We start from the raw sequence: 26,675 nt of genomic DNA on the forward strand, positions 1-26,675 counted from the left end.
CTAATTTTACCTTGAGCGACTTGTAACTCATTACTACACTAGATAAACCACTTCATTGTCAAAAGTGATTTAATTTTTAAGGCTTCCTCACAAAGAGCCAAAGTCTGTCTTTCTAATTTTTACTCATTGGGCTTGGGTCTGCTCTTTGTAACTGTACAAAATAAGTATAAGCCGCCTTCTTTGTGAGAAATGTTCACATATTGTCGACAATAATCACATCTTGTCCCAAGTCCTTTTAGGAGACTAACCATCCCAACAAATAGACAGCCTCTTTTTCCTTTAAAGGACTATTGTCCAGATTTAAGGCCTCATCTTGGAATGAGGGTTACCTGGAAGTTTGAAGGCTATGACAATAAAGTGTATATATATATATAAATTCTAGGAGGTCCTACCAAGTGGAAAGGCCTATTATCCCAGTAATAGGCTATGTTTGTCTTCTGACAACCATCCTGACTAAATTGGAAGAAATTCATAACCATATTGATTCTAAGATGATGAATTTTTTAGCTATAGTAGTTCTGATTTGCAGAAAGATTGTGATTTGTGTTCATGAAGGAAGTACCCATACTAAACAATATCACCAAGCCTTGAATAAAAGTAGTTTTTTTTTTTTTTAATAATTCAGCATGTCTTTTTGTCACATCCCACAATGCATCAACTTGACAGAGCTATTTGTCATGAGAACAATTTAGCTGGGAAATTCCCTCTACCAATGCCAATTAGCTCCAGTTTTGGAACTTACAGCCTTGATCCTATAAATAGATTTTCTTATTTGGATAAATCTTAATTTATACCGTAAATTTGTATCCTTTGATTTTAAGTATATTCATTACTTAAATTAACCAAAAACATCCCACAATGCATCAGCTTGACAAAAGACCTTTTTTAAAGTAACATGCAGGTTTCCCCACAATATGTTCATTTTTGAAGTTTCCTCTTCAAGAATTTATGCTTGGTTGTGTATTGTATGCATATATTTATGTCCATACTTTAATTGAAATTCATTTCAATTCTAATCAAATATAATTTTTAATTTTTGTTCTTAAGAAAAAGAGGTAGGGTCATCTAATTTCTTTCATATGCTTTCCTCATTAATTAAAATGATATTTCTTAGGTGTTTTCCCTTGGTTACCAGACTGCCAAGTTGAAATCAAAAATTTATTTGGATCTCTAATCACAACTAGATAAGTTGATTAAAAAGGGGGGGGGGATTATATAAAAGGGAGAAAAGCTTTTTTTAATGGTCTTTTGACTTAATGGTCCATATTAAAGCAAAGGAAATTTTATATAAATGTGTTATATTAATAAATTACTTATCCCATAAATCTATGAACTATTGATTGTAGGATCATGATGGAGTTGCTAGGTAAGATTTTCTTAATGTAGGTATCAATTAAATATGCCAGAGGCTTTTGCTATAGCAGCAAAATATAAAACTTTTTTGTATATTTGTCAAGGTTAGGGAAATTCTTGCTGATTATGATCCAAATTTTATGGCCATGAGCCTTGATGAAGCCTACTTGAATATAACAAAGCACTTAGAGGAAAGACAAAACTGGCCTGAGGATAAACGAAGACATTTCATTAAAACAGGAAACCCTTCAGAAAATGGTAAGCTATTTATTGAAACTGGTAACCTTGCTCCCTCCACCCCAATTAAATTGTCACTAGAATAAGTGGAGGCTAGAGCAGGCTAGATTATATTTTATCTAGCAACTCAGAGGATATAATGAATTTTATTTCTCTTGCTACATGTAGCCAAATTGCTTTCCATAAAGCCTGAGCTAATTTATGCTTCCAGCAATATGATGTAAACTTTGTTCATATTATTACCAACAGGGGTTTTTTATAATTTTATTTCATTTTTCCTTGTTTAATTGATATAAAATCCCCTAAATTTTTTTATTTTAATGTTTTTAATTTCTAGTAAAGCTATAATATATTTTGCCTGTGAGAATTTACTACTTGTCTTTTCTTATTAATGTATTTCAAGCTTTTATTAAATGTCTACTATATTCAAGGGACTGTGCTAGGTTTTAGAAATACAAAGGCCAAAGAATCTTAAGGAGTTTGTGTTCTAAAGGGGAATGCAGCATTTACCCAGATAAGGAAGTGCTAAATAATTATAGAAAAAGCACTAACCAACTAGAATGATCCAGGAATGGTTGTTGCAGGTACGAACTGGAGGTTTCAAACACTTAACTAGCTGTGCAACCCTGAGCAAATCACTTTAACCACATTTATTTCAGTTTCCTCATCTGTATAATTGGGATAATAATAGCTCCTAACTCTCAGGGTGGGTCACTTTGAGGATCAAATGAGATAGTAAAGTTCTTAGCATAATTCCTGGTACATAGTAAGTGCTATGAAAAGTTAGCTATTAGTTGTTATTATCTAAGAAGAGCCTCAAAGAAATATTGGGATTCTAAGAAGCCAAAGGGAGAAGGGAGGTGCATTTCAGGCACACAGGACAACCCTTGAGACAGCCAAATGGAGTTTTGGAGATGGAGTTCAGAGTTCCAGATAATAACAAGAAGGTCACTGAGGCTGTAATGGAGGAGGTGTTAAGAGAAGTGATACAAAATAAGTCTGTAGAGATAAGCTGGGATGATGAAATAGACTACCCATGGAGTTACTTATGCTGAATGTTATATATGGTATAAGATGCGATTTTGTTTTGCTCAACACTGTTGTTTTTTTTGTTTGTTTGTTTTGGTACACTGAGATGGGTAAGCATTATTGCTCATCTGGAAGTTTAAATAGTATAAAAACAAGCCAAACTTTTTTTTTTTAAGGTAGGCCAAAAGCAAACTTTGGAAGATTTTTTTATGTTAAGCTAAGGAGTTTTAAAAAATGTTATCCTCAAGTCTATAGGGAGGGCCATCAAAGATCCCTTATGTATAAACTTCATCAATCTCTCTTTGGCAACTGTTTTTTCACCTTTTATTTTTTGGATCAGTGCAAAAATCAATTCAAGAAACATTCTACTAATTTATTTTGCATCTATTATATGCAAATTCTGTTAGACTCTAGGGACACAAAGACAAAAACAACTGTCCCTGCCTCCAAGAAGCTTCCATTCTTTAGGGGGGGGGAACAAAAATTACTTTAAGGAAGAAGCACTAACTGGAAGGACACTATAATCTCTTCTTCAATCTGCTCAACTCCTCTGACTTATTCTAACACTTTACTTCAGGTACACACAGTCACTTTTCTGATCTCATTATTAGCCTTAATTATTATCATACCATCCATTCCCAAATCCTCTGAAATCCTTTCATTCCTTTTCTTCCTATGCGTTGCTCTCACTATCATTCTTCATCCTCACTGTGACCTTAAATATCTCTATCTCTCTCACTTTCACTATGCTCTGGTTAACTATCAAAATCTTAATACCTCTGTGTTTGAAATTGTATAAATTAATTTAAGATACTTTCCATCCATTGGATATGTTCTTAGCGACTGTGTTAATTTGTATCCAAATAGTTATATGAAAAGTCTCCTAAATTATAAAAGAAAGTTTATTTTGATAATACTTTGGAATAGCCTTCTCTGTAAGAGTTTTTTTCAGCATTTTACTTGACAGTTGGCAATTTATTTAGTTAATGCAATTAGCTTGCTTACATATGGCCTTTTTTTGTTCATGCTGAATTGTTTTCTTCTAAATTTTAGCTTTGGAAAATTTTTTTTTATCTTAAATATGAATACAAGCCACATTTTAACTTTGGTACCCAATTAAACTTTTAAGAGAGAAAATATAGTCAAAATATTTGTGATGTTGTCTCTTAACATTTTTTAAATATATTACCATTTAAAAGTAAAAGTATCCTTTGTTTTGGTTAAGAATTTTAAATATATTTGTTCTAGAATATTTTTCCCTCTAGAAAAATCTCTGAATCAATGTATAATTCATTGCTACATATAGTTCTATAAATAGTATACATAGTTAATATAATATATGAATATATAGTTCTATAAAAAAAGTCAAACTTCCTAACTTGACTTGGAATGGTGTGGGAAACTTAAAATCTCTGAATTTCTCTTTCCTTTATGTGTTAATTATTGTACATTAGTTATGTTTTTCCTTAACATGATCCTAAAGTTGTGTTCCTTTTGTAAAATTCAGATAAAACAGAAGCTGTTGGATCAAGGGCACCAGAGTTAAATGAAGATACCTTATCCGTCTCTCCTTTGCTCTTTGAAGATAGCCCCCCTCAGCTAAAGAAACCAGAGCCAGAAATTCCTTCCCAGGAGCACTTTGAAGAACAGAGAGATCCTCAAGGCCTCCAAAATTCAGTTATTTTTGGTACTTCTGCTGAGGAAGTAGTAAAGGAAATTAGGTTCAGAATCAAACAAAAAACATCACTAACAGCCAGCGCAGGTATGTTAGACCATCCTGGGGGACTAATTCAGGGGTCCTTTTCAGGATTATTAAGTACAGTAATTATTAGCATTCATTTCTTCAGTATTGCTTCAAAATATGGCCTTTGCTCAGTGGGTCAGCTGAACTTCTGGCAACGTGGGCTTCCAGAAGAGCTGTAGGCCTTTGAGGACAAAAACCCAAGAATGAAAAAGCCCTTAAGTCAACAAAGCCCATCTCAGGCATATGTTCCACAGTATGGCGGAGGAGAAAGGGGCCTGGCCTTAGGATGAAAGCCTCTTGATTCTAGTCCTAGCTATTATAACTGAATAATCTTGTATGAATTAATTCTGCTATGTATTGAAGGTAATACTCCCCAGACTTCCATCCTCACAGTTATTTGGGGGGTGGGGGGGAGGGCTATACAAACTGTATATCATTATATCAATGTGAATTAGTCATAGTATTTTGATGAATTTTATATGTAATCCTTGACTATCTTCTCTCCCTCCTTTTCTCACTTCTCCATTCCCTTTTTCATGGACAGGAAAGACATAAGCAGACCCACTGATACTTGTGAGAAATGACATTGACAACAAAGGTAGCCATCAGATAGGAGACAGAATTTCCCACTATACTGACATAATTCACTAGGGACATTGAATGTAAAGCTAGATAGCTGGCATTCCTTGGAAGGATATCACTGTATTACAAGCACAATATACCAACTGTTATTCCTAATTGCTAAGGCATCAGGAAAGAGTCTATTTTGTAGTGAGTGCTCTGTTTATTCACTGAAGCAGAGAAGTATATGACTCAGTTTAGAAATATTTGCTTTACAAAAGAAAATACATTTTGGTATTTGAAATATTATTCTTTGTTTTCCTTTTAAACATTATTTTATTTGGTCATTTTCAAATATTATTCATTAGAAACCAAGATCATTTTATTTTCCCCCCACCACCCCTCCCATTGACAATGTGTGATTCCTCTCAGTATCACATGTGTCCTCGATCTGAACTCATTTCCATGTTATTGGTATTTGCATTGGGGTGTTCATTTAGAGTCTCTCCTCAATCAATCCCCTCCACCCCTGTAGTCAAGCTGTTGCCTTTCCTTGGTGTTTTTACTCCCACTGTTTGTCCTCTGCTTGTGGATGGTGTTTTTTAGATCCCTACAGATTGTTCAGGGACATTGCATTGACCCTAATGGAAAAGTTCATTACATTCGATTGTACCACAGTGTATCAGTCTCTGTGTACAATGTTCTCCTGGTTCTGCTCCTCTCGCTCTGCATCACTTCCTGGAGGTTGTTCCAGTCTCCATGGAATTCCTCCACTTTATTATTCCTTTTTGCACAATAGTATTCCATCACCAACATATACCACAATTTGTTCAGCCATTCCCCAATTGAAGGGCATCCCCTCATTTTCCAATTTTTGGCCACAACTATGAATATTCTTGTACAAGTCTTTTTCCTTATTATCTCTTTGGGATACAAACCCAGCAGTGCTATGGCTGGGTCAAAGGACAATCTTTTATCGCCCTTTGGGCATAGTTCCAAATTGCCCTCCAGAATGGTTGGATCAATTCACAACTCCACCAGAAATGCATTAATGTCCCCACTTTGCCACATCCCTGCCAACATTCATTACTTTCCTTTGCTGTCATGTTGAAACAATCTGCTAGGTGTGAGGTGATACCTCAGAGTTGTTTTGATCTGTATCGCTCTGATTTTAAGAGATTTAGAACACATTTTCATGTGCTTATTAATAGTTTTGATTTCTTTAGCTGAAAACTGCCTATTCATGTCCCTTGCCCATTTATCAATTGTAAAATGGCTTGCTTTTTTGTACAATTGATTTAGCTCTTTATAAATTTGAGTAATTAGACCTTTGTCAGAGGTTTTTGTTATGAAGATTGTTTCCCAATTTGTTGTTTCCCTTCTAATTTTGATTACATTGGTTTTGTTTGTACAAAAACTTTTTAATTTTATGTAATCAAAATTAAAGTCTTTCCCTTCCCACAGGTCTGACATGTATATTATTCTGTGATCACCTAATTTACTTATAGTTTCCTTCTTTATGTTCAAGTCATTCACCCATTCTGAGTTTATCTTGGTGTAGGGTGTGAGGTGTTGATCCAAACCTAATCTCTCCCACACTGTCTTCCATTTGGATTTTTCTCCCAAAAGCTGGGGTCTTTGGGTTTGTCATAGACTGTCTTGCTGAGGTCACTTACCCCAAGTCTATTCCACTGATCCTCCTTTCTGTCTCTTAGCCAGTACCAAATTGTTTTGATGACCACTGCCTTATAATATAGTTTGAGATCTGGGACTGCAAGGCCACCTTCCTTTGTATTTTTTTTTCATTATTTCCCTGGATATTCTTGATCCTTTATTCTTCCAAATGAACTTTGTTATGGTTTTTTCTAATTCAGTAAAAAAGTTTTTTGGAAGTTGAATGGGTATGGCACTAAATAGATAAGTTTGGGTAGGATGGTCATTTTTATTATATTAGCTCTTCCTACCCATGAGCAGTTAATGTTTTTCCAGTTGCTCAAGTCTAGTTTTAGTTGTGTGGAGAGTGTTTTTGTAGTTGTGTTCATATAGTTCCTGTATTTGTCTCGGCAGATACATTCCTAAGTATTTTATTTTGCCTAAGGTGATTTTGAATGGGATTTCTCTTTCTAAATCTTGCTGCTGAGATGTGTTGGATATATATAGAAATGCTGATGACTTATGTGGGTTTATTTTGTATCCTGCAACTTTGCTAAAGTAGTTGATTAGGATTCTTTAAGTAGACCATCATATTGTCCGCAAAGAGTGACAGCTTGGTCTCCTCGCTGCCAATTTTAATACCTTCAATTTCTTTTTCTTCTCTAATTGCTACTGCTAGTGTTTCTAGTACAATGTTAAATAATAGAGGTGATAATGGGCATCCTTGTTTCACTCCTGATCTTATTGGGAATACATCTAGTTTATCCCCATTGCAGATGTTGTTTGCTGATGGTTTTAGGTATATACTATTTATTATTTTTAGGAAAGACCCTTCTATTCCTATGCTTTCTAGTGTTTTTAATAGGAATAGGTGTTGTATTTTATCAAAGGCTTTTTCTGCATCTATTGAGATAATCATGTGATTTTTGTTGGTTTGCTTGTTGATATGGTCAATTTTGTGTATGGTTTTCCTAATATTGAACCAGCCCTGCATTCCTGGTATAAATCCTACTTGATCATAATGAATGACCCTCCTGCTCCCTTCCTGGAGTCTTTTTGCTTAGTATGCTGGTTAAGATTTTTGCATCTATGTTCATTAGGGAGATTGGTCTGTAGTTTTCTTTCTCAGTTTTTGACCTGCCTGGCTTTGGAATCAGTACCATATTTGTGTCATAAAAGGAATTTTGTAGAGCTCCCTCTTTGCTTATTATGTCAAATAGTTTGTATAGTATTGGGATTAGCTGTTCTTTGAATGTTTGATAGAATTCACTTGTGAATCCAGGCCCTGGGGATTTTTTCTTAGAGAACTCTTTGATGGCCTGTTGGATTTCTTTTTCTGATATAGGATTATTTAAGAATTCTATTTCTTCTTCTGTTAATCAAGGCAATTTATATTTTTGTAAATATTCATCCATATCGCCTAGATTGGCATATTTATTGCCATATAATTGGGCATAGAAGTTTTTAAAGATTGTCTCAACTTCCTCTTCATTGGAGGTAAGGTCCCCCTTTTCATCTATGATACTGTTAATTTGCTTTTCTTCTTTCCTTTTTTTAATTAGATTGATCAGTACTTTGTCTATTTTGTTTGTTTTTTCAAAGTACCAGCTTCTTGTCTTATTTATTAGTTCAATAGTTCTATCACTTTCGATTTTATTAATTTCTCCCTTAATTTTTAGAATTTCTAATTTGGTTTTCTTCTGGGGGTTTTTAATTTGTTCACTTTCCAAGTTTTTTGATTTGCATGTCCAATTCATTGATCTCTGCCCTCCATATGCACTCGGGGATATGAATTTTCCTCTGAGTACTGCTTTGGCTGCATCCCATAAGGTTTGAAAAGATGTCTCACCATTGTCATTTTCTTCAATGAAATTGTTAATTGTTTCTATGATTTGTTCTCTAACTGATTTTGGAGCATCATATTATTTAATTTCCAATTGATTTTTGATTTTGCTCTTCATGTACCCTTACTGATCATTATTTTTATTGCCTTATGATCTGAAAAGGTTGCATTAAGTATTTCTTCTTTTCTGCATTTGTATGCCATGTTTTTATGATCTAGTGTATGGTCAATCTTTGTGAATGTGCCATGTGCTGCTGAAAAGAAGGTGTATTCCTTTTTGTCCCTATTTATTTTTCTCTATATATCTATTAACTCTAATTTTTCTAATATTTCATTCACCTCTTTTACCTCTTTCTTATTTATTTTTTGATTTGATTTATCTAAATTTGATAGTGGTTGATTCAGATCTCCCACTTAGTATAGTTTTACTATCTATTTCCTCCTTCAATTCTCCTAGTTTCTCCATTAGAAATTTGGGTGCTATACCAGTTGGTACATACATGTTGATTAGTGGTATTTCCTCTTTGTCTATACTCCCTTTTATCAGGATGTATTTACCTTCCCTATCCCTTTTAATCAGGTCTATTTTTGCTTTGGATTTGTCAGATGAAATATTATTCTTTAGGTACCTGGAAAATTCGTTTAATCTGAGTCTTTCCTTCCTTAGTGAGGTCAAATAAATGAGGAACCAGTCTGTTTCCATCCTTAATCTTGAAGCTAGGGTATAGATGGTCTATTTCCTCTCTGGGCATGATTCCAAATTCTGATTTGAATTATAAATGAAAACAAACATCTTTGTCTTATCATAGTTTTTGTTATGCAACATAAGATTGTATCTCATTTTCACACTGTAGATAGGCTTGCTAAATACATGATATATTATTTGATATAAGTGCTTTTAATTGCTAATATTAAGATCTTATTGACAATCGCATTTCTATAGTGCTTTAAAGTTGACCAGGTCTGCACTCCCATTCCCTAGAGTTTAATGAGGAAACTGAAGTTCCTAGCTGTGAATGCTACATCACACAGCTAGTTATGGCCCCAAATCCAGACCTTCTGATGCAAATTCAGTGTTCTTTCTACTATAATGAGCTACCTTACTGACTACTGTTGATGAATTTGCTATAAGATATGTCTATAAGGCACTTTATAATAGGGTACCTAGACTTTAAAAGTAGTATCATATTGAAAAAAATAATAGTGCAATTTTTTCATTATTCTTTGAGATTCTTGAAGCAGATGGTTTGGTTTGGGGTTTGGTGTATTTTTGGCCTTTCTTTGTTTTCCCAGGACTTAGCGTAATGCCTGGAACATAGTAAGTACTTAAAGTCTTATTGAATGAATTTTATTTCTCATATTATTCAGTTACATGGTGGAGCATAATAAAAAGGGAATTTCCCCAAATAAGAATTCTGTGTGGTATCACAAAACATCCTTAAATGAAGGTTTGAGAACTTTGTTTTTCTGTGGGAAGGCATTATACCACTATGGTCTTTTTTGAAAGCAGAAGTGATTTTGTAAAAGTCTTGAGGCTTTCAAGTTGTCACCCTGAATTAATGAAGTGCTTACTGTGTACCCAGGACTGTACTAGTTGCAGAGTATTGTGAATCTTCAAAACTACTCAGACTGTACCTTAGAAGATTTTATTTAGCTATTCCCATATTGTAACAATGGAGATACTTGGTCTAACAAGAATCAGGAATGTATTGGGAACTTTTTAAAATTACTCCACCCTAATTAGACATACCTTAGGGGAAGATAAAGTTGTAAACTCCTGATTGAACAATGAAACTCATACCTTATAGTAAAACTAGTTAAGCTAAGTCTATTTTTAGATCTAATACAAAAAAGTGTTAAGTACCTGTAAAAGTTAAATTAGTACCTAAAAAGGTCAAGTAACTTACAAAAAGGCAAGCTTAACCAAGGGTTGTGAAGTACTCAGAAGATATAATCTAGCCAGAGAAGGTGAGAACCAAAGAATATGAGAACTAAGAATGGGCAGTCCTGGAAAAAAGCATCTAATGTGATTGGTAGATGTAAAAATTTAGGGGAGGTGACATAAGAGGAAATTTCTTTAAAAGGAAGGGGTAAAAAGTCAGTTGAGCAATTGAGGTCAGTGGAATTGAGTTAGATTCTGAACTCAGTTCAGGAGATTCAGTGGAGGACTGAAGCTTTCTTGGAAACGGTCTCGTGGTGAGTTATAAGACTAACTCCTTAGGGAAAGCCCTTAGGCTCAGGGAGGCCACTTTGGCCAAGGCCTTTAACTACTGCTTGACTCAGCCTGAGCCAGAGCAGTTTAAATTCTCTCTCTCTCTCTCTCTCTCTCTCTCTCTCTCTCTCTCTCTCTCTCTCTCTCTCTCTCTCTCTCTCTCTCTCTCTCTCTCTCTCTCTCTCTCTCTCTCTCTCTCTCTCTCTCTCTCCCTCTCTCTCCCCCCTTAATTCCTTCATTTACATTAATTAAAATCTCCATAAATCCCCAGCTGACTTGGGTATTTTCACATTTGGGAATTTCCCATGGCGAACACTTATTTAGATTTTAAGTCAAAACACTAAAATTATCCTTACAGTATACAAAGAAAAATAAAAAAGCAGCCCCTGACCTCACTGAGCTTGCAGTCTAATGAGAGAAAACTACCTGCAAACAACTACATAATACAAAAACACACAAGATAAATCAAAGATAATTAGGAGATACTAGATTTAAAGTGGATTGGGAAAAGCATCTTCCAAACTATAGATTGTAGTTAAGACTTGCAAGAAGTCAGGGAAGTTGAAAGATAAGGACAGAAAGAATTCCAAGCATTGGGACAGTGAAAATTTACAGTTTGAAGGTGGAATATTTTGTTCAAAGAGCCACAAGGAGTTTACTGTCCTTTGGTTGCAAGTGTTGCACTTCCCATAAGATATGAGAAGATTGAATTTTCTTCATATAATTTTGATCTATGAGATCTTCAGACTCTTAATATTAAAAAGCTTCTTCACTTTTCAAAGGCAAAAAAAAATTAAAAAGAAATAAAGATTTGAGCATCATCAGGGTACTATTGTTATGATAGCCCCAAACCCTTATAGCTTTTTCAAGTATACTATCAGTAATTCATCAGCATATATTGAAAAAAAATGCTGTGTGTAGAATACTTTGCTAAGAAACTTGGAAGAACACATTCTATATTAGACATGGCCTATAGCCTTATGGAGTCCAATACAAGGATAAGACAAACACAAACTACTATGATTCACGGTATCATATGACAAGTGAATTTGAGTTACAAAATAAAGTACTTTCTATAGATTTCTGAGGGCAGGAAGGGGTGGGGGGGAGCAGGAGATAGATTCCAATGCTCTCTGGATCAAAGTGAGCTTCATGGAGGACTTGGCCTAACTATCAGCAGCAGAATTGATCAAATGGAACTGCCAAGAGGGATGTTTTCACTGAATAAGTGTGTCTCTTAGATTGTCTTTTTGGAGGAGTCAGGATAGAGCCAATCAACCTTTTTCCTATAGAAAACAGCAAGTAAGCTAAAAAATTTTAAAACTTTCATTCTGAATGATAGCATAAGCTGCTAATATATCTAAAATTACCAGCATGGTGGCTTGACTGTTCTCCCATCCCATCAGCTTCCATAGAAATCAGTCAGTTCCTCTTCCTCTATACCCAGACCTAAAACCACAGGAAGCCTTGGGGATATATTCCATACAATCTCGGGTTTCATAGACATTTTATATAATTGTTTTATTCTACAAAGATATGTTTTTATCATACATCTTTGATTTTCTGATTTTTTTTTAGGCATTGCTCCAAATACAGTGTTGGCAAAAGTGTGCAGTGATAAAAATAAACCAAATGGACAATACCAAATTCCCCCTACCAGACAAGCTGTGATGGACTTCATCAAGGATTTACCCATTAGAAAAGTGAGATTTTTTTGGTTTAAAATATAAAATGCACACACACACACACACACCTATACCTATATTGTTATAGAGAGACATAGATAGCTATATTGAGTCCTGAATAGTGCTGAGTAACTGTTTTCTCTTCTCTATTCACTGAAAATAGAATGGGAGAGAAAGTAGACAGTAGGAAAAAAAATAGGTTTGACTTTTAAATTTTTCTGACTGAATAACAAAATACTAGAAATAAGGTTTCAGAATCTCCTCTACTTTTTTTTAATGATATAGGGGAGGCTTTGCAAATGTAACAGCCCTTTGGTTGAAAAATTTGAGAGAATTTGGATATTGTAGCAAATCCAGATTTATGACCCAGACTAAGTTTCCTCAGGTCTGAAGAGCTTTAAGATGAGACCATGTTTCTCAGAGTTTCAAATGTTATATTTACTAACAAAATATAATTTTATTTAGAGAGTTTGTTCAAATAAGTAAGGCTTTTCCCTTTCACTCCTCAACTGCCATTTTTTGGTAAAACCCCAAAGATTTTCTTGGGAATGAGTACCTAAGAAAAAGTAAGCATTTTTCTAAAGGATTTTTTTGTTTGTTTGTTGGGGGGGGGTTGACCAGGCTTCCAAACATTCTAAGATTAGGAGAAAAGCAGTTTAACAGTAAAAGCATTTGAATCAGATTCTGGCCTCAACACTTTAGTGTAATCTTACAAAGAGTCATATGTATGGACAAAATAATTTTTCAACAGTCCATCAAAACCCTTGATGGCTGGTGAACCCCAAACAAAGTAGCTTTACAATTTTCATTCAATATTTTTATCAGAAAACAAAATGACAATTTAACCACCCTTAAAATGGATCAGCATTATTTGCTGTATACTGAGTTCCCTAGGGATTCATGATAAAATGTTATTAAGAAAGTACTCTGAGGGGGCAGCTAGGTAGCTCAGTGGATTGAGAGCCAGGCCTAGAGGCGGGAGGTCCTAGGTTCAAATCTGGCCTCAGACACTTCCCAGCTGTGTGACCCTGGGAAAGTCACTTGACCCCCCATTGCCTAGTCCTTACCAGTCTTCGGCCTTGGAGTCAAATGACTCCAAGACAGAAGGTAAGAATTTAAAAAAAATAAAAAAAGAGAGTACTTTGAGATCTTTCAAAGAAAGAGATTTGCTAAGTATTAATTACAGTTTTTACCTAATTAAACACTGGTAGTTCTTAAATATGGACCAAGGTAAAGTATGAGACTGATGGTATGGTATGAAGGAAAGAGCCCTGGATTTTGAGTCAGAGGATCTGAGTTCAAATCTTGGCTCCTGGACTACTTTCTATTCTAGCTTACCTCTCTGGATTTCAATTTGCTCATTTGTAAAATGAGTAGAGAGGAAGGATGGTTAGATTAGAGGATCTCCAAGATCTCTTCCAGCCCTGTGATTGATGATCATGTGGTATTACTTCATAGTCATACCTCAGAGGAAATGACCTTTTGAAAATTGGTTTCAATGTTAGTTATTAAGATTTTTTTCTCTTTATGGTTAATGATAATATCAACTCTCTTTTAGGTTCCAGGAATAGGGAAAGTAACAGAGAAAATGTTAAAAGCGCTTGGAATTATCACTTGCTCAGACCTTTACCAGAAGAGGGCCCTACTTTCTCTTCTTTTTTCTGAAACATCTTGGCACAGTTTTCTTCATATTTCCCTTGGTCTGGGTTCAACACAAATGGAAAGGTATGCCATACTTATTCATTTTACCTCTCTGTATGATGAATGACAGTTTCAGCAAGTGTTATAAATTAGTTATAAAGTTTGTATTTTAAAAAATTTTCAGTCCAGTTCAGCTGGAAGAGAAAGAACAGTGAAATCCCTTAATAGCTATACTTGATTAGGGAGCCTTAATTTTTTTTAACCGTGTATTTGGAATATGTGTTACCAGGAAAGCAAAATAGAATTGCACTATATCCATAGATTAAAAAATACAGAACAAGAGTGATGAATTACCTTCCTCTGTCTTTCTCAAACTTCTGCTCTATTTGGGGGAACCTATTTCTTGGATTAGTATTTTTGGCACACTTACATATACATTCTGAAAATTATCATTCATTATTTAACTTGACTAGATGGGGTTTGTTGAGCTATAATTATTTAATCTAGGAAGTTTTAAAGGCTTAAAGCCTTCATTTACATCCTTAAAATAATAATTGGCTGTTGAGCATTTAAAAATTGCATTACACTGGAAAAAAGAAATTTCACATCAGTGGGAAAACTTGCATAAACTGCTACAGAACTAAGGGACCAATATATACAAGGACGACAATGATGTAAATCAAAACCACACTGAAAGACAGACTGATTATTTGTAAAGACTAATTTTAGTCACTGAAAACTAATGAAACCACATCTTCTTCATCCCAGTCCAGAGATGAGGGTCAGTGGAATGAAATGTAGTTAGGTGCTCCCTGTGCCTGTGGATTGAGCTTAAATGACTTTCTCTCTTATGATGGGATGCTCAGTGGGAGGATAAGATTAAGGGGGAAATGACAGTTGTGTAAAAACAAAAACCAAGAGTAAAACTTTCTTTAAAAAATAAAGAGAAAAGAAAATTTTCTTTGCAAGAGATAATGCCTTTGGCATTTTTCTTCAACTGGGAAAATGAAATATATTTCCTCAGAAAGACCTGACCTGGAAATCATTTTTGACTCCTCCCTTGCCACCAACACCTTCCAAGTTTTGATATTTCTAAGTGCCTCTTTCAGTATGTACCCTTGTCTCCATGACTACTACTTACATCTTATTCAGGCCCCTAATTACCTCTTTCCCAGTCACTTTCAGTAGACTCCCTCACTGCCCCTGCTGCCCTCTACTTCCTCTTACATATTAGTATAGTATTAATCTCCCTGAAAGACAGTATAAATCTTCTCACATTTTTATTTTTTTTTAAAGTTGTTCCTTTCCTACTTTCTACTAAACATTCAAACTCTTTCATCTGGAATTCAGGCCCCCCCCCCCAATATGGCTTCATCTTATCTTTCTAGTCTTTTCTTTCATTTGTCATTCACCTTTACATTCTCCAGACTATAGTATGTGCTGTTCCTCTAACATGCTGGATGTTTTTCTGCCTCTGTAGTTTTGCTTATGATAATCCCTCTGTTCTAAAATGTCTTTTCTTCCCACAGTTCTTACCTTAAAGCTCAAATGTCATTTTTTCTATAAAGCTTCTCCTGATTAATCCCTAGTCCCTATCAGAAGTATCTCTCCCTCTTCTTGTACCTTTGTTCTTATACTTAAATTATACTTTGTATTATAGTTATTTGTGTATTTGTGTAACCTTTCTTTTTCCCTACCCATTTTACAATGGAGGGAACAGGCTTAGAGAGGTTAAACTACACAGATAAGTGTAGCAGGCAGAATTTGAACCAGTTTTTCTCCTCACTTTACATTCAGTACAGTTTTCATCTGCCATATATCACTTAATTATTTAAATAAAATTATATTTCTAAATTTAACAATTATTTTTCTAGATCTTCAAAAGCTTGGCTTTTATTTAAATCTTCTAGTTGTTTTTAAAAAATTACTCTGAGAACATACTTTTTTTGTTTCTGTTTTAAAGGGATGGAGAGAGGAAAAGTAGGAGCATTGAAAGGTACTGTGTATAATTTACTATTATTAACCTTACAGAATTTTTTGTTCTTCATAATTCATCATGCATTAAAATGAAATTGAGTATAAAATATCCTGTAATACAAAATTTATTTAAAAGCCATGATGGTTTTCAGCAGTTTGTAAAATGTAGTGCATTTTACATTTGATAGCTTGATATAGGTTAGCTTAGGTTCTGATGACCTACTTTTAGCATAATACTTTAGTGGATCCTCAGTCTCATTTTTCTAAAATTCTATTCAGGTTCTGAATTTTTCTCTTTTGTTATTTTCCTTTTTAGATTTTCCTACATCTGAAAGGGACACATTGAATTCTCCTAGTATTATAGTTTCATTGTCTTATTTCTCCCTGGAACTCATATAGCCTTTCCTTTAACTTTTTAGATGCTACGCCGTTTAAACATAAGTATTAATTCATTGTCCTTGGCACTTTTCAACATGAAGTCCTTTCCTTGTTTATCTTTTTTAATGAAGTCTGTTTTTGTTGTTGCCTTGTTTAAGGGATTTTCTTAATCTCTCCCTCTGTCTAGTTTAAGAGGGGAGAGAGCAGGTTTTCTCAGTGGATCAGAGAACTGATAGGTTCAGTGAGCAGTGAGCCAGAGCTAAAGATTCCATTACCAAAGAGACCAGGACACTGAGGAGAGGAAGTCAGAACAGCTTTCTGGCAGGAAGGTGGTAAAGAGGCAGTTGGCCAGTGAGGAGATAAAGGAAGCAGCTGCTGAGGGAAGGGATCTTTTTGCCTCTAGTAACTTTAGAGAGCAGGAGGTCTGGCTCTCCGGCAAGGGGCTGCTGGCAGTTGGCTGGTGACAGTTGATTGTCTATTGTTTTAGGGAGTGAGTTAGAGAATATTTTACAGGTAAAGTAGATTAAGCCTAGTGTGCCAGGCAGAAGAACCTGTTCTGAGAAGACAGAGGAATTAGGAAATTTTAGGTAGTTCTTGGGAATTATTAGTGAGAGTTAGTTTAGGTAGATTTATAGGGTATAAGATTAATAATCTCTTTTTCTCTTTTTTGTCTTTCCATCTGTACTTCTTTCTAAATTAAACAAAGTTTTTATTAAACTGCTCTCCTCACTTTGCCAAACTCCTACATTTAACCCTTACAGTACAGAGGGAAGAAAGCAGGGTTTTTTTTCAGCTCTGGCTCACTGCTCACTGAACCTGTCAGTTCTCTGATCCACTAAGAAACCCTGCTCTCTCCCCTCTGAATCTAGACAGAGGGAGAGATTAAGGAAATCCCTTTAATACTTGTCTGAGATCATGATTGGTAACTTGGTGGAGGGTGGTGGTGGTGGTGTTGATTTTATTTTTATTTTCTTTTTTTAATTCAGCTGAAGCATAATAGATTTTGCTCAAGCCCTTATTTGAATTCTGAATCCTTTGTTTCAGCTATTTCTTGTAAACAACATATTGTTGTATTCTGCTTTCTGATCTATTCTGCTCTTTATTTTATGGGTAAGTTTACTCCATTCACATTCACAGATATGACTGTCAGTTTCCCCCATTTTATTTTCTACTCTTACTGCCTTTCTCTTTCTTTACAAAGAATGAGACTAGTCAGAGAAAAGTTCTGTGATCAGCACAAGTGCTTTATACTTGATGCAAATCTGCTTCCAGGCATAGGTTTTGAGCTTTGCATTCTTTCCTTTTAAACTCCTCTTTATAATCTCTTCTTTGAGGTTAAAAATTTTTGCCTTTAACTAATTCCTCCCAAAATCTACCTTCTCTTTTATTTTTATCCTTCCCTTTTTCTATTCCCTCCCATTTCCATATTGAGTTGAAGGTATTTCTGCCCTCATACCCATTGTGTGTGTTGGGGGTGGGGCAGGGAGGAACAGAGGGAGGGAGAGACAGGCAAAACTAAAACAACTGAACAAATGACCTTGGATAACATGTTAGGGTTCTGAGGAAATACTTGTGTCATCTCTTCCTAATAGAATTTAAACACTTCAAACTTGAGCTTTATTTGCTGCTTTCTTCTTGGTAGTTTTTTCCTCATTCTTTTAGAATTTTCTCCCTTTGAGATATTTTGAAATTTTATTCTTGAGTGTCTTGGATATTATGGCACTTTGGGCAAAAATTTCTAATGATTATATTTGGTCATATTTAATTCTTCTTTCAGACTTCACATTCTTAAATGCTATTTCTGTTTCCCCACATATCTCAGATATGCAGATGATAAAAAGCCAAATGTGGTACTACTTTCATTAGCACTTATGTGTACAGATCACTAAATAAGGTTGGAGTCACAAAGTAATGTACAGATTGAGAATAGGAGTATCTTTTTGCTATGCATGCTTTATTTTATTGTCCACCTGATCTGACACAACCAGAAGGCTCAAGAGCATTGTCCTGAGAAAACTCAGGCTAACATACTTTAACCATATGAGGCCTTTCATTCTCAATAGTTCTTCCTTTCCAAAATAACCTATTCAGCTCTACCCCTTACATCAGCCCAGGAGTTCCAAGGCAACCCTAACTTATAATAGTTGTTTATTGTCTTATTATCCTTTGTATGTTTGTATGCCAATTCATGATAATCCATTTTTGGCAGTTTGGGATAGTTGTTACGGGAGATGAATGAGGCTGGGCAAGTAGAGTAGATTCAGGTCCCTTAAGGACTCTGTCTTGGCAAGCCTGCTAAAATTAACTGGCTACCTTAACTGGGAACTTATACAGACCTCCAAAAGCCAGGTCCTCATTCACAGTGTATCTATCTTTTGGTATCCTTCCATTTGAGCCTGGTCACTCTGCATAGGACAAGCCTACTCTAAAACTAATCATCATCTAAAAGCATCTCTAACTTTGTGGTAATCTTATCTAACCTTATTCCAAAAGAGACTTAAGACAAATTTGTCCTATTTCAAATCTACCTATTCATTATCCTCCTTAAAGTTTTGTCTTCAAGAGCACTCAGAGTGATCTGATTTAACTAGGGTCTCACACAAAGTTTTCTGCAGGGTCATTTAACCTCAACCATTTCCCTTGTGTTGCAAGGCAGGACTGTTGGCAATCTTTCATTATGCTTTTTAACGTTTTACTGATGAACTTGCCCTTGAACATCATGGCTTTCTGCCTGATAAGAAAAGCAAATGTTTACAGGTTAATTTGTAGGCTCTTTTAGAACTCTCTGTGATTTTTTTTTAAGATTTCTGAAAGTGTGAAATTTACAGTTATTTGTGGCAATGCAAAGCCCATCTTATGTTGCTTCAACTTCTCCTAATAAATGGCAATTCAGTCAGGGTTGGCACTTTTTTTCCATTTCTCATTTTAGAGTTAATTGTTTAAACTAGTAGAGTTAGAACTGTTATTGATTGTGAGCTTTGCACATATCAATCACTGATCTGACTTGACACAGGCACCTGACTGTTGGGTCATTGACCCATTGTTGCTTGTGTCTAAGAAATAGTTAGCCTTATTTTTGTTCTGTTGTTTAGTGTTTCCATTTTAGGTTATAAACTTCTGATTTGAAGTTACTTAGAAGGTAGAGTTAATTTATAGTTAACTGTTGTATAAGGATAATATTTTGAGTTTGAGCTTACCTACCATGAATGTTTCCAGGCTATAACCCAAAAAGGATGGTCCCACTAACTTAACTTTAGAATTTGATAGCACATTAATAATTGATAAAAATCCATCAGTGAGTGCACCAAAATGATATTTTTTCTAACCTATTAGAGAAAGAGAGCAAGTAGCTCTGTAGTAAGTCTGTTATTAATAGTAATTGTGTAATTACCCGTTTCTTAGAACCTGTGGTTTTTGCTTATCATAGCAATCATTGGATTGATCATCTTTACCTCCTTAAGATTCTATAGTATATTGTAGCAACGGATATGTAGTATAGGCCTGAGTATTCCAATGGCATAATTATTGTTTATTAGTGGACTTGAAGCATGCTGTAATACTAACTAGGGAATAAGGTCACTAAAATGTGCCTCTTAGCAAATTCAGTTAACATCATTTATCTATCTATCTATCTGTCTACCTGTCTACCTATCAAATCCTTTCTCCTCCCCTTGCCCAGTGGAAAAAGAAAAACAAACCCTTGCAATAATATGCAGAGTTAAGCAAAGCAAATTCCCACATTAGCCATGTCCAAAAATAGCTAATATCTCTGACTTTTAGTTATCAAGATCTTAAGTATGGATGTTAGGTTGTTTTACTTAACTAGATTTTACTTTAGCAAATAACATGAAATGTAACTTTGTATCGATTATCATCCTTCAGCTTTTCTTAAATTGGACTTAACTTTGCATTCTGAAATTTCTTTCTCTTTAGAACATTCACTGAGATAAGTAAAGCAGAAGAACTGTATAGCTTGTGCCAAGAACTTTGTAGTGATTTAGCTCAGGATCTACAAAGAGAAGGACTTAAGGTATTTCATTGTGCTTTGTTGTTCTTGTCGAAAAAAATAAGATTCCACTCTACAGTATAGATTAGATGAAGATATCAATTTACAAAATGAATACCAGTGAGGAAAGTCCTGAAAAACTGTCCCATTCCCTTTCCACAGTTAGGTTCCAGCTAACTCTGTATGTAAAAATGCAGACCAGAAAGACCTCAAAGGGGTCTGTCTAGTCTGAGTTTGGGTCTACTCCAAGATGACCTTTGAGGAGGTTGGAAATTTGGGGGTGAAGGAGAGTGAGGTAGATACTTCAATGTAATTGGAAACTTAGGTCTGCCCCAAATTCCTAAGGATTAGACCCAAATCATATTAGCAGAAGTAAGGCAAGACAAAGATTAACACAGAGCTTTTTCTTTATCACACAAAAATCCCATGGAATAAGATTTAAGGCAAGGCATTATTGGCTTCTCTGAATGGAGAGATCCTTCTGTGACCCTTTTACTGGGGCTCTGAGGGAGTCTCTCAACAAGAAGAAGGAGCCTTTAGGTAGATTTCTGCCAGAGGTCTTTCTGTCTCAGACCACTTATGTGTCCTCTACCTCAAACAAAATACTGATAAGTAAAAGTAAAGAGGAGCAATGAACTTATTAAAAGCTCCAATTTAAAAAAAATAGTTTGATGATATGTCCTAAATAACGGCTGTACTCCAGAATAAGAATCTTTGAAAGGAAAGAAATCTACAAGCATATGTGAAAAAATAATACCAGTTATAAATCGTATCCCAATTTATCATAATCTAGACAAGTGAATACAGACTAATACCATATACGTTTGGTTTGTTTTACAGGGCAAAACAGTTACTATTAAGCTGAAGAATGTAAATTTTGAAGTAAAAACCCGAGCATCTACTGTAGCAGCTGTTGTTTCTACTGCAGAAGAAATATTTGCTATTGCTAAGGAACTGCTAAAAGCAGAAATTGATGCTGATTATCCACAGCCCTTAAGACTAAGACTTATGGGTATAACATTTTTCTGTTTTTCCTAACTTTGTTAAGGTAACATTATCAAATGAAATAATATTTGTAAAGGGCTTAGCACAGTGCCTGGTGACCAGTAGGCACTTAATAATTAACGCTTCTTCCCTTGTTCCCTTCCCATAAAGTAATGAATCTGGGAATGTTTTAGCCTCTATGTTTTTTTTTTTAAACCCTTACCTTCCTTCTTGGAGTCAATACTGTGTATTGGCTCCAAGGCAGAAGAGTGGTAAGGGCTAGGCAATGGGGGTCAAGTGACTTGCCCAGGGTCACACAGCTAGGAAGTGGCTGAGGCTGGATTTGAACCTAGGACCTCCCGTCTCTAGGACTGGCTCTTAATCCACTGAGCTACCCAGCTGCCCCCAGCCTCTATGTTTTTTTTAAACTGGTTAGATTGTTTTTAACTTTGCTACCTGTTATTTTAGTTGCAAAGCATGATGCTCAATGGCAGTTGAACCAGTAAACTATGTTCTGTTCTGCCATAAGGTACACTCAAAAATCCAGCCAACCATTGCACAATTATTCCCAATTAATTGAAATTCCTAAGTAAATGAAACTAGATGAAGAGAGTGGATATATAAGCTTAAATTCATTACTAATGCTGGGGAAAAACTTCATAGTACATGTCCTCTTTACAAACATGTCATCATAATTTTCAGATTAACAGGTAACACACACTTGTGTAAGATGTAATGAAATATGATCATTGAAAAGCCAAAAAAGTCTATACATTCATGCCAACTTCAGGAAGATAATCTCACAGTTCTTTATTATATAATACAATAAGTTCCCAGTTAATAGTAGTCATGAAAAAAGTATATTTTTGAATTAATATCAATTTCTGTTGTTACTGTGTGTTGTCAAGAAATATTATACAAGGGGGCAGCTGGGTAGCTCAGTGGATTCAGAGCCAAGCCTAGAGACAGGAAGTCTCAGGTTCAAATCTGGCCTCAGACACTTCCCAGCTATGTGACTGTGGACAAGTCACTTAACCCCATTGCCTAGCCCTTACCACTCTTCTGCCTTGGAACCAATATACAGTATTGGTTCCAAGACAGAAGGTTTAAAAAAAATAAAAGAAATATTATACAAAAAATGGTTTTATATGATGTTTCATTGGACTTAGTACCTTGAAGTTGAAACTAATTTCTGTGGCTATTGGTTATATTCAGGTGTACGGATATCAGGCTTTGCCAATGAAGAAGACCCAAAGAACCGACAAAGAAGCATAATTAGCTTCTTAAAAGCCGGAGGCCACAGCCTAGATACAGTTGGATCTGTGCTGGAGAAAAATGACCGAGATCGAGTTGTGAAGCCTCCTGAAGCATCTCACAAGGAGAGTTTCTTCACTAAAAAGCGGTCAGAAATGAGTTGGAACCACCAAGTCATCTTTAAATGTGAGCCTGAGGCTAAACAAGACTTCCAGGTTTCACAGCCACCTAGTCTTTCAAAGGAAGAAATGAATGAAAATTTAGCAACATCAGAAAATGTAGATGAATGTCAGGTCTTTACCTGTCCTATTTGTTTTATGGAACAAGGAAAGATCTGCCTGGAAGCACTTAACCGACATGTGGATGAATGTCTCAGTAGGACTCTGATAGACTGTGATCCCAAAATGGTTGCTGTCCCACAATCTCAGTCTCTTTGTTCAGAAGTAAATCCAGATTTAAAACCCCAGAAGACTATAGAAAGCCCTTTAGTAGATTTTGTGCCTTCTGTAAGTGTAGATGTGCTTTCTAAAGGACATCATACAGCAGCTCTGAGCACAGTAGCAGGGAATGAAAAAAACCAAAAACAGTACTCTAGCCTCTGGAACAACTCTTGTCTTGATGAATATTTTTATCAGAATCCTTCACATGAAAATGAAGGATCTGATGCCACATCTTCAGGTGAACCAAAAGCCCTCCAGACCAATTTGTCACAAGATAAATATACATTGGTGTGTCCTGTTTGCAACTTAGAGCAAAAGACTTCTGATCTGATGCTGTTCAATGGTCATGTGGATATTTGCTTAAATAAAGGTCTTATCAAGGAACTAAGGGAGGACAATGTTAATCTAGTTATGAATTGCTCAACAGAAAGTTCTAAGAATACTACTGGTAAGTTTGCCTTTGAAGAATTTGTTTTTCTAAATGTTTCTATCCTTATTTAATGGACTGAGATCATTGAGTGCAAAGTATATCTAATTATAAAGGAATAATTTGTGTTTCTATTTAAGAAAATAGAATTGTGCTAGTCTGAGTTTGAATGAATTTGACACTGCTATTGTTTGAACTTTGGAAAGAGGACTTGGAATGCATTTAATCAAGACCAGAAAGAACTGAAAACCCAGGGATTTAAAGAATTGTTGAATCTATCTCAAGAGGCAATACTTTCAAAGTACATTTACAAAGGCAGAGTGGTAAATTGGTTATAATTGCACAGTCAGAAAGCCCTTCACTGACTTTTTGGATGTTCTCACCCACTTCAAAGTCTTCTTCTTTATGTACTTATCCTTAATTGCAGGATACAATACAGTAATGTGCAGTGTTTGGTTTAATACAGAAAATCATTTCTGTATCAACAATTGTGCTAAAGTAAAAGAGAAAGAAAAGAATGGCTTATGTAGGGCACAGAAGTAGTGGCTGGCCAAATTTCAGAAAGAGGATTAAGTAAAATACTAAATCAACTAGTAAATTATAAAGAAATTGGAACAGGAACTTAATTTGGTTGGCTAATGTTAATAAAAACTAAGAAACATACTAGTTTTTGTCATCTTTAGTAATCCATTCAGGGGAACTTTTGTTTTTCTGAAATTTCTTTTAGTCTGTAACAAACTCTTTTTTTTTAATTTAAATTGCTCATTTTAGAATTTTCTAATTTGTTTTCTTTTTTTCCGATAGAGAGCTCAGGCAAAATGCAGAGGCCTGGGAATAACATGGCAAAAATGAAAAGGTAAATCCTATCATTCAGAGAGATGGCCAAAAAACTGACCTTAGCCCATTCTCTTAAGGAGCTGGTTTGCTCTTTTCTATAAAAAAGTGAACTTGGTAAAAACAAAATTCAGTTTTCTAGAAAGTTGTGGGGAGTGCGGTGGGAAGTCCTTCATTGCATTTTGACTAAGTTTATATTCTTTTTTATTCCAGGCCAGGATTGATGACCAATAATTCAACATCAAAGAAAACCAAACCAAACAATTCCAAATACACCATTGATACCTTCTTTAAATGAACAAGAAGAATTAGAAGTCATTTCTTAACTATGAATTTTTTCAATTCTTATTTTAAAATTACAGATTGAATCAATGAATGAGAATGACTTGATGCTAGAATCTTCTAGTACTGCTGTCAATAATGTTAATAAGATTATAAATTTGGTTTGACTGGAACCTATAGAAGGCACATGAAGAAAATCACATCATTTGTGCCTAAGGGTTTCTTAAAACCAAAAAAAAAAAAACAACCTCATTTTGCTTATCCTTTTTTTTTTTAAACATCTTTCAATAAGCACATAAGTTCACTTTTTCACTTTTTAAATTAAATTTAATCCCAAGATTTTAATGTATTTCCCTACCTATATAATAGCAGCTCAAAAGAGCAATATTCTGTTGAATCAATCTTTTTTTGTATTTTTAAGTCATTTAATTTTTTAAATTTTGCTTTTCTAATAATGCCTCCCTCTCTTGCTCTGGCTGAAAGTACAGGAGCTACTGACAGGTCTGATCTCACAGCTGATCAGCATGGGAATTTTGACCTGCCCTGTTTCTGATGTGGGCTAGTTTGAGCCCCCTTAGGCAGTCTATTCTTGTGTCTGTCCAGCCCCTCCTCACTATCCTTTCCCAGGGACTCATGACATTGATGTCAAACTTGGTGTGGACACTTGATTAGCTCAGCCCATTGTAACTCACAACTCCAGAGCTGAAGAGATCTGCCAACATCAACATCTCCAGGAGCTAGAATTACAAAACAATTTTTATGAGAAATCTTTGAGATGAAGTGTGCAATTATAAATATTATGATATGTATTGAAGCCTTTAATTATATAATACTCTAGTTAAATATAGTTTAATAATTTAATTTATATTTCTGAAGAAATTAATTTAAGTACAGTATCTAATAAATTAATAAAAAGAACATAAGTTTTTTTAGGGATAACATATCAAAATAGCATTTGAACAAAAGCAATAAAATTTGACCTCTAAATTGGAGCAGCTAGTTAGCTCAGTGGTTGAGAGCCAAGCCTGGAGAATAGAGGTCCTGAGTTCAAATTTGACCTTAAACATTTCCTAGCTGTGTGACCTTGGGCAAATCACTTAACCCATTAAGCCCTTACCACTCATTTGCCTTGGAACCAATACTTAGTATAGATTCTAAGAGAAAAAAGATCAATAGCATCATGTTGTTATTATGGCTAGAGGGCCATCCTCAAAGCCAGCAAGACCTGGGTTCACAAGCTGCTTTTTCTTACACTGATTTTGTGACCCAGAAAAAAAAATTGCTTAATTTCTCAGTTCTCTGTACAACTCTCCAAGATTTCAGAGACGATGCTAGCCTACATTGGTAAAGGGACTCATATGGGAAAACCCTGTGTCAGTGAAATGATAGGTCTAGTCCCAATCCTATCATTAACAAAAGTTCTAGGATCTCAAAATTATTACCAGAATATCTGGTATTCTGGGAAACCTGTTCACTTCTAGAATGTCAATTTAATGAGGAAAAAAAATCCATCTCGTAGGAAAACCCCAAGAACAAAGAGTTAATGTCTTAATAAAGGGAAAGTAAAATGCAGTTATTCATCCATGACCCTCTTTCTCTATGCTATGTATCACACTCTGAAACAGGGCAAAAGGAAAAAGAAAGCTTTTCAGAATGGCTATTTCTGTCTCTTCAGAATGGGATTTCTGTCTCTTTGGACCTTTCTGTACTGATAAGACACCATGAAAGGGTCATAGGTTTGATGCATGACCTAAATTGAACTATAGTTTCCTTGTTTTGACAGTAAACTACAATTGCTTGAATTTCAAATCCTGTACTTGTTTTCTGTAGCTGAAATTCCTGATCCTTATATGTAATTGGTTCTATTTTTAAATTTACCATTGTATCATGAATTGTTCTTTATCATTAAAAAAAAAACTCATTTTGGTTATTCAGAAGTGGCCTCTATTATCATTAGTTTCAGCAAGAAATAAAGAGTAGGCCTTCCAGGTAAATGAACTCTCTGGTTTTAATCATCTTAGTTTATGTGGACTATAGAAACTAGACATCATTACACAGCCGGTCTTGCTCCTAACCCTTGCCTTCATCACAACATAAAATTTGTAATGATAGTAAATAACCATTAAAACTTTAAA

General features: G+C 35.1%; 1 protein-coding gene across 5 annotated transcripts in view; it reads left to right on the forward strand.

The window, feature by feature from the left end:
* POLK (DNA polymerase kappa) overlaps window positions 1-26,534 on the forward strand; it is a 91,303-nt gene extending 64,769 nt beyond the window's left edge. For all 5 annotated transcript variants that reach the window (XM_007486550.3, XM_007486551.3, XM_007486552.3 and 2 more), the window contains 10 exons: window positions 1,458-1,611; window positions 4,127-4,381; window positions 12,211-12,335; window positions 13,876-14,042; window positions 15,922-15,954; window positions 20,247-20,343; window positions 21,160-21,331; window positions 22,519-23,445; window positions 24,229-24,280; window positions 24,472-26,534. In XM_007486550.3, the coding sequence (XP_007486612.2) occupies window positions 1,458-1,611; window positions 4,127-4,381; window positions 12,211-12,335; window positions 13,876-14,042; window positions 15,922-15,954; window positions 20,247-20,343; window positions 21,160-21,331; window positions 22,519-23,445; window positions 24,229-24,280; window positions 24,472-24,556 (2,067 nt within the window). In that variant the 3' untranslated portion in view covers window positions 24,557-26,534. The remainder of the gene's footprint in view (window positions 1-1,457; window positions 1,612-4,126; window positions 4,382-12,210; window positions 12,336-13,875; window positions 14,043-15,921; window positions 15,955-20,246; window positions 20,344-21,159; window positions 21,332-22,518; window positions 23,446-24,228; window positions 24,281-24,471) is intronic.
* Window positions 26,535-26,675: the final 141 nt, after the last annotated feature.

The sequence above is a fragment of the Monodelphis domestica genome, chromosome 3, assembly GCF_027887165.1.
Source record: "Monodelphis domestica isolate mMonDom1 chromosome 3, mMonDom1.pri, whole genome shotgun sequence".
Classification (NCBI taxonomy): domain Eukaryota; kingdom Metazoa; phylum Chordata; class Mammalia; order Didelphimorphia; family Didelphidae; genus Monodelphis; species Monodelphis domestica.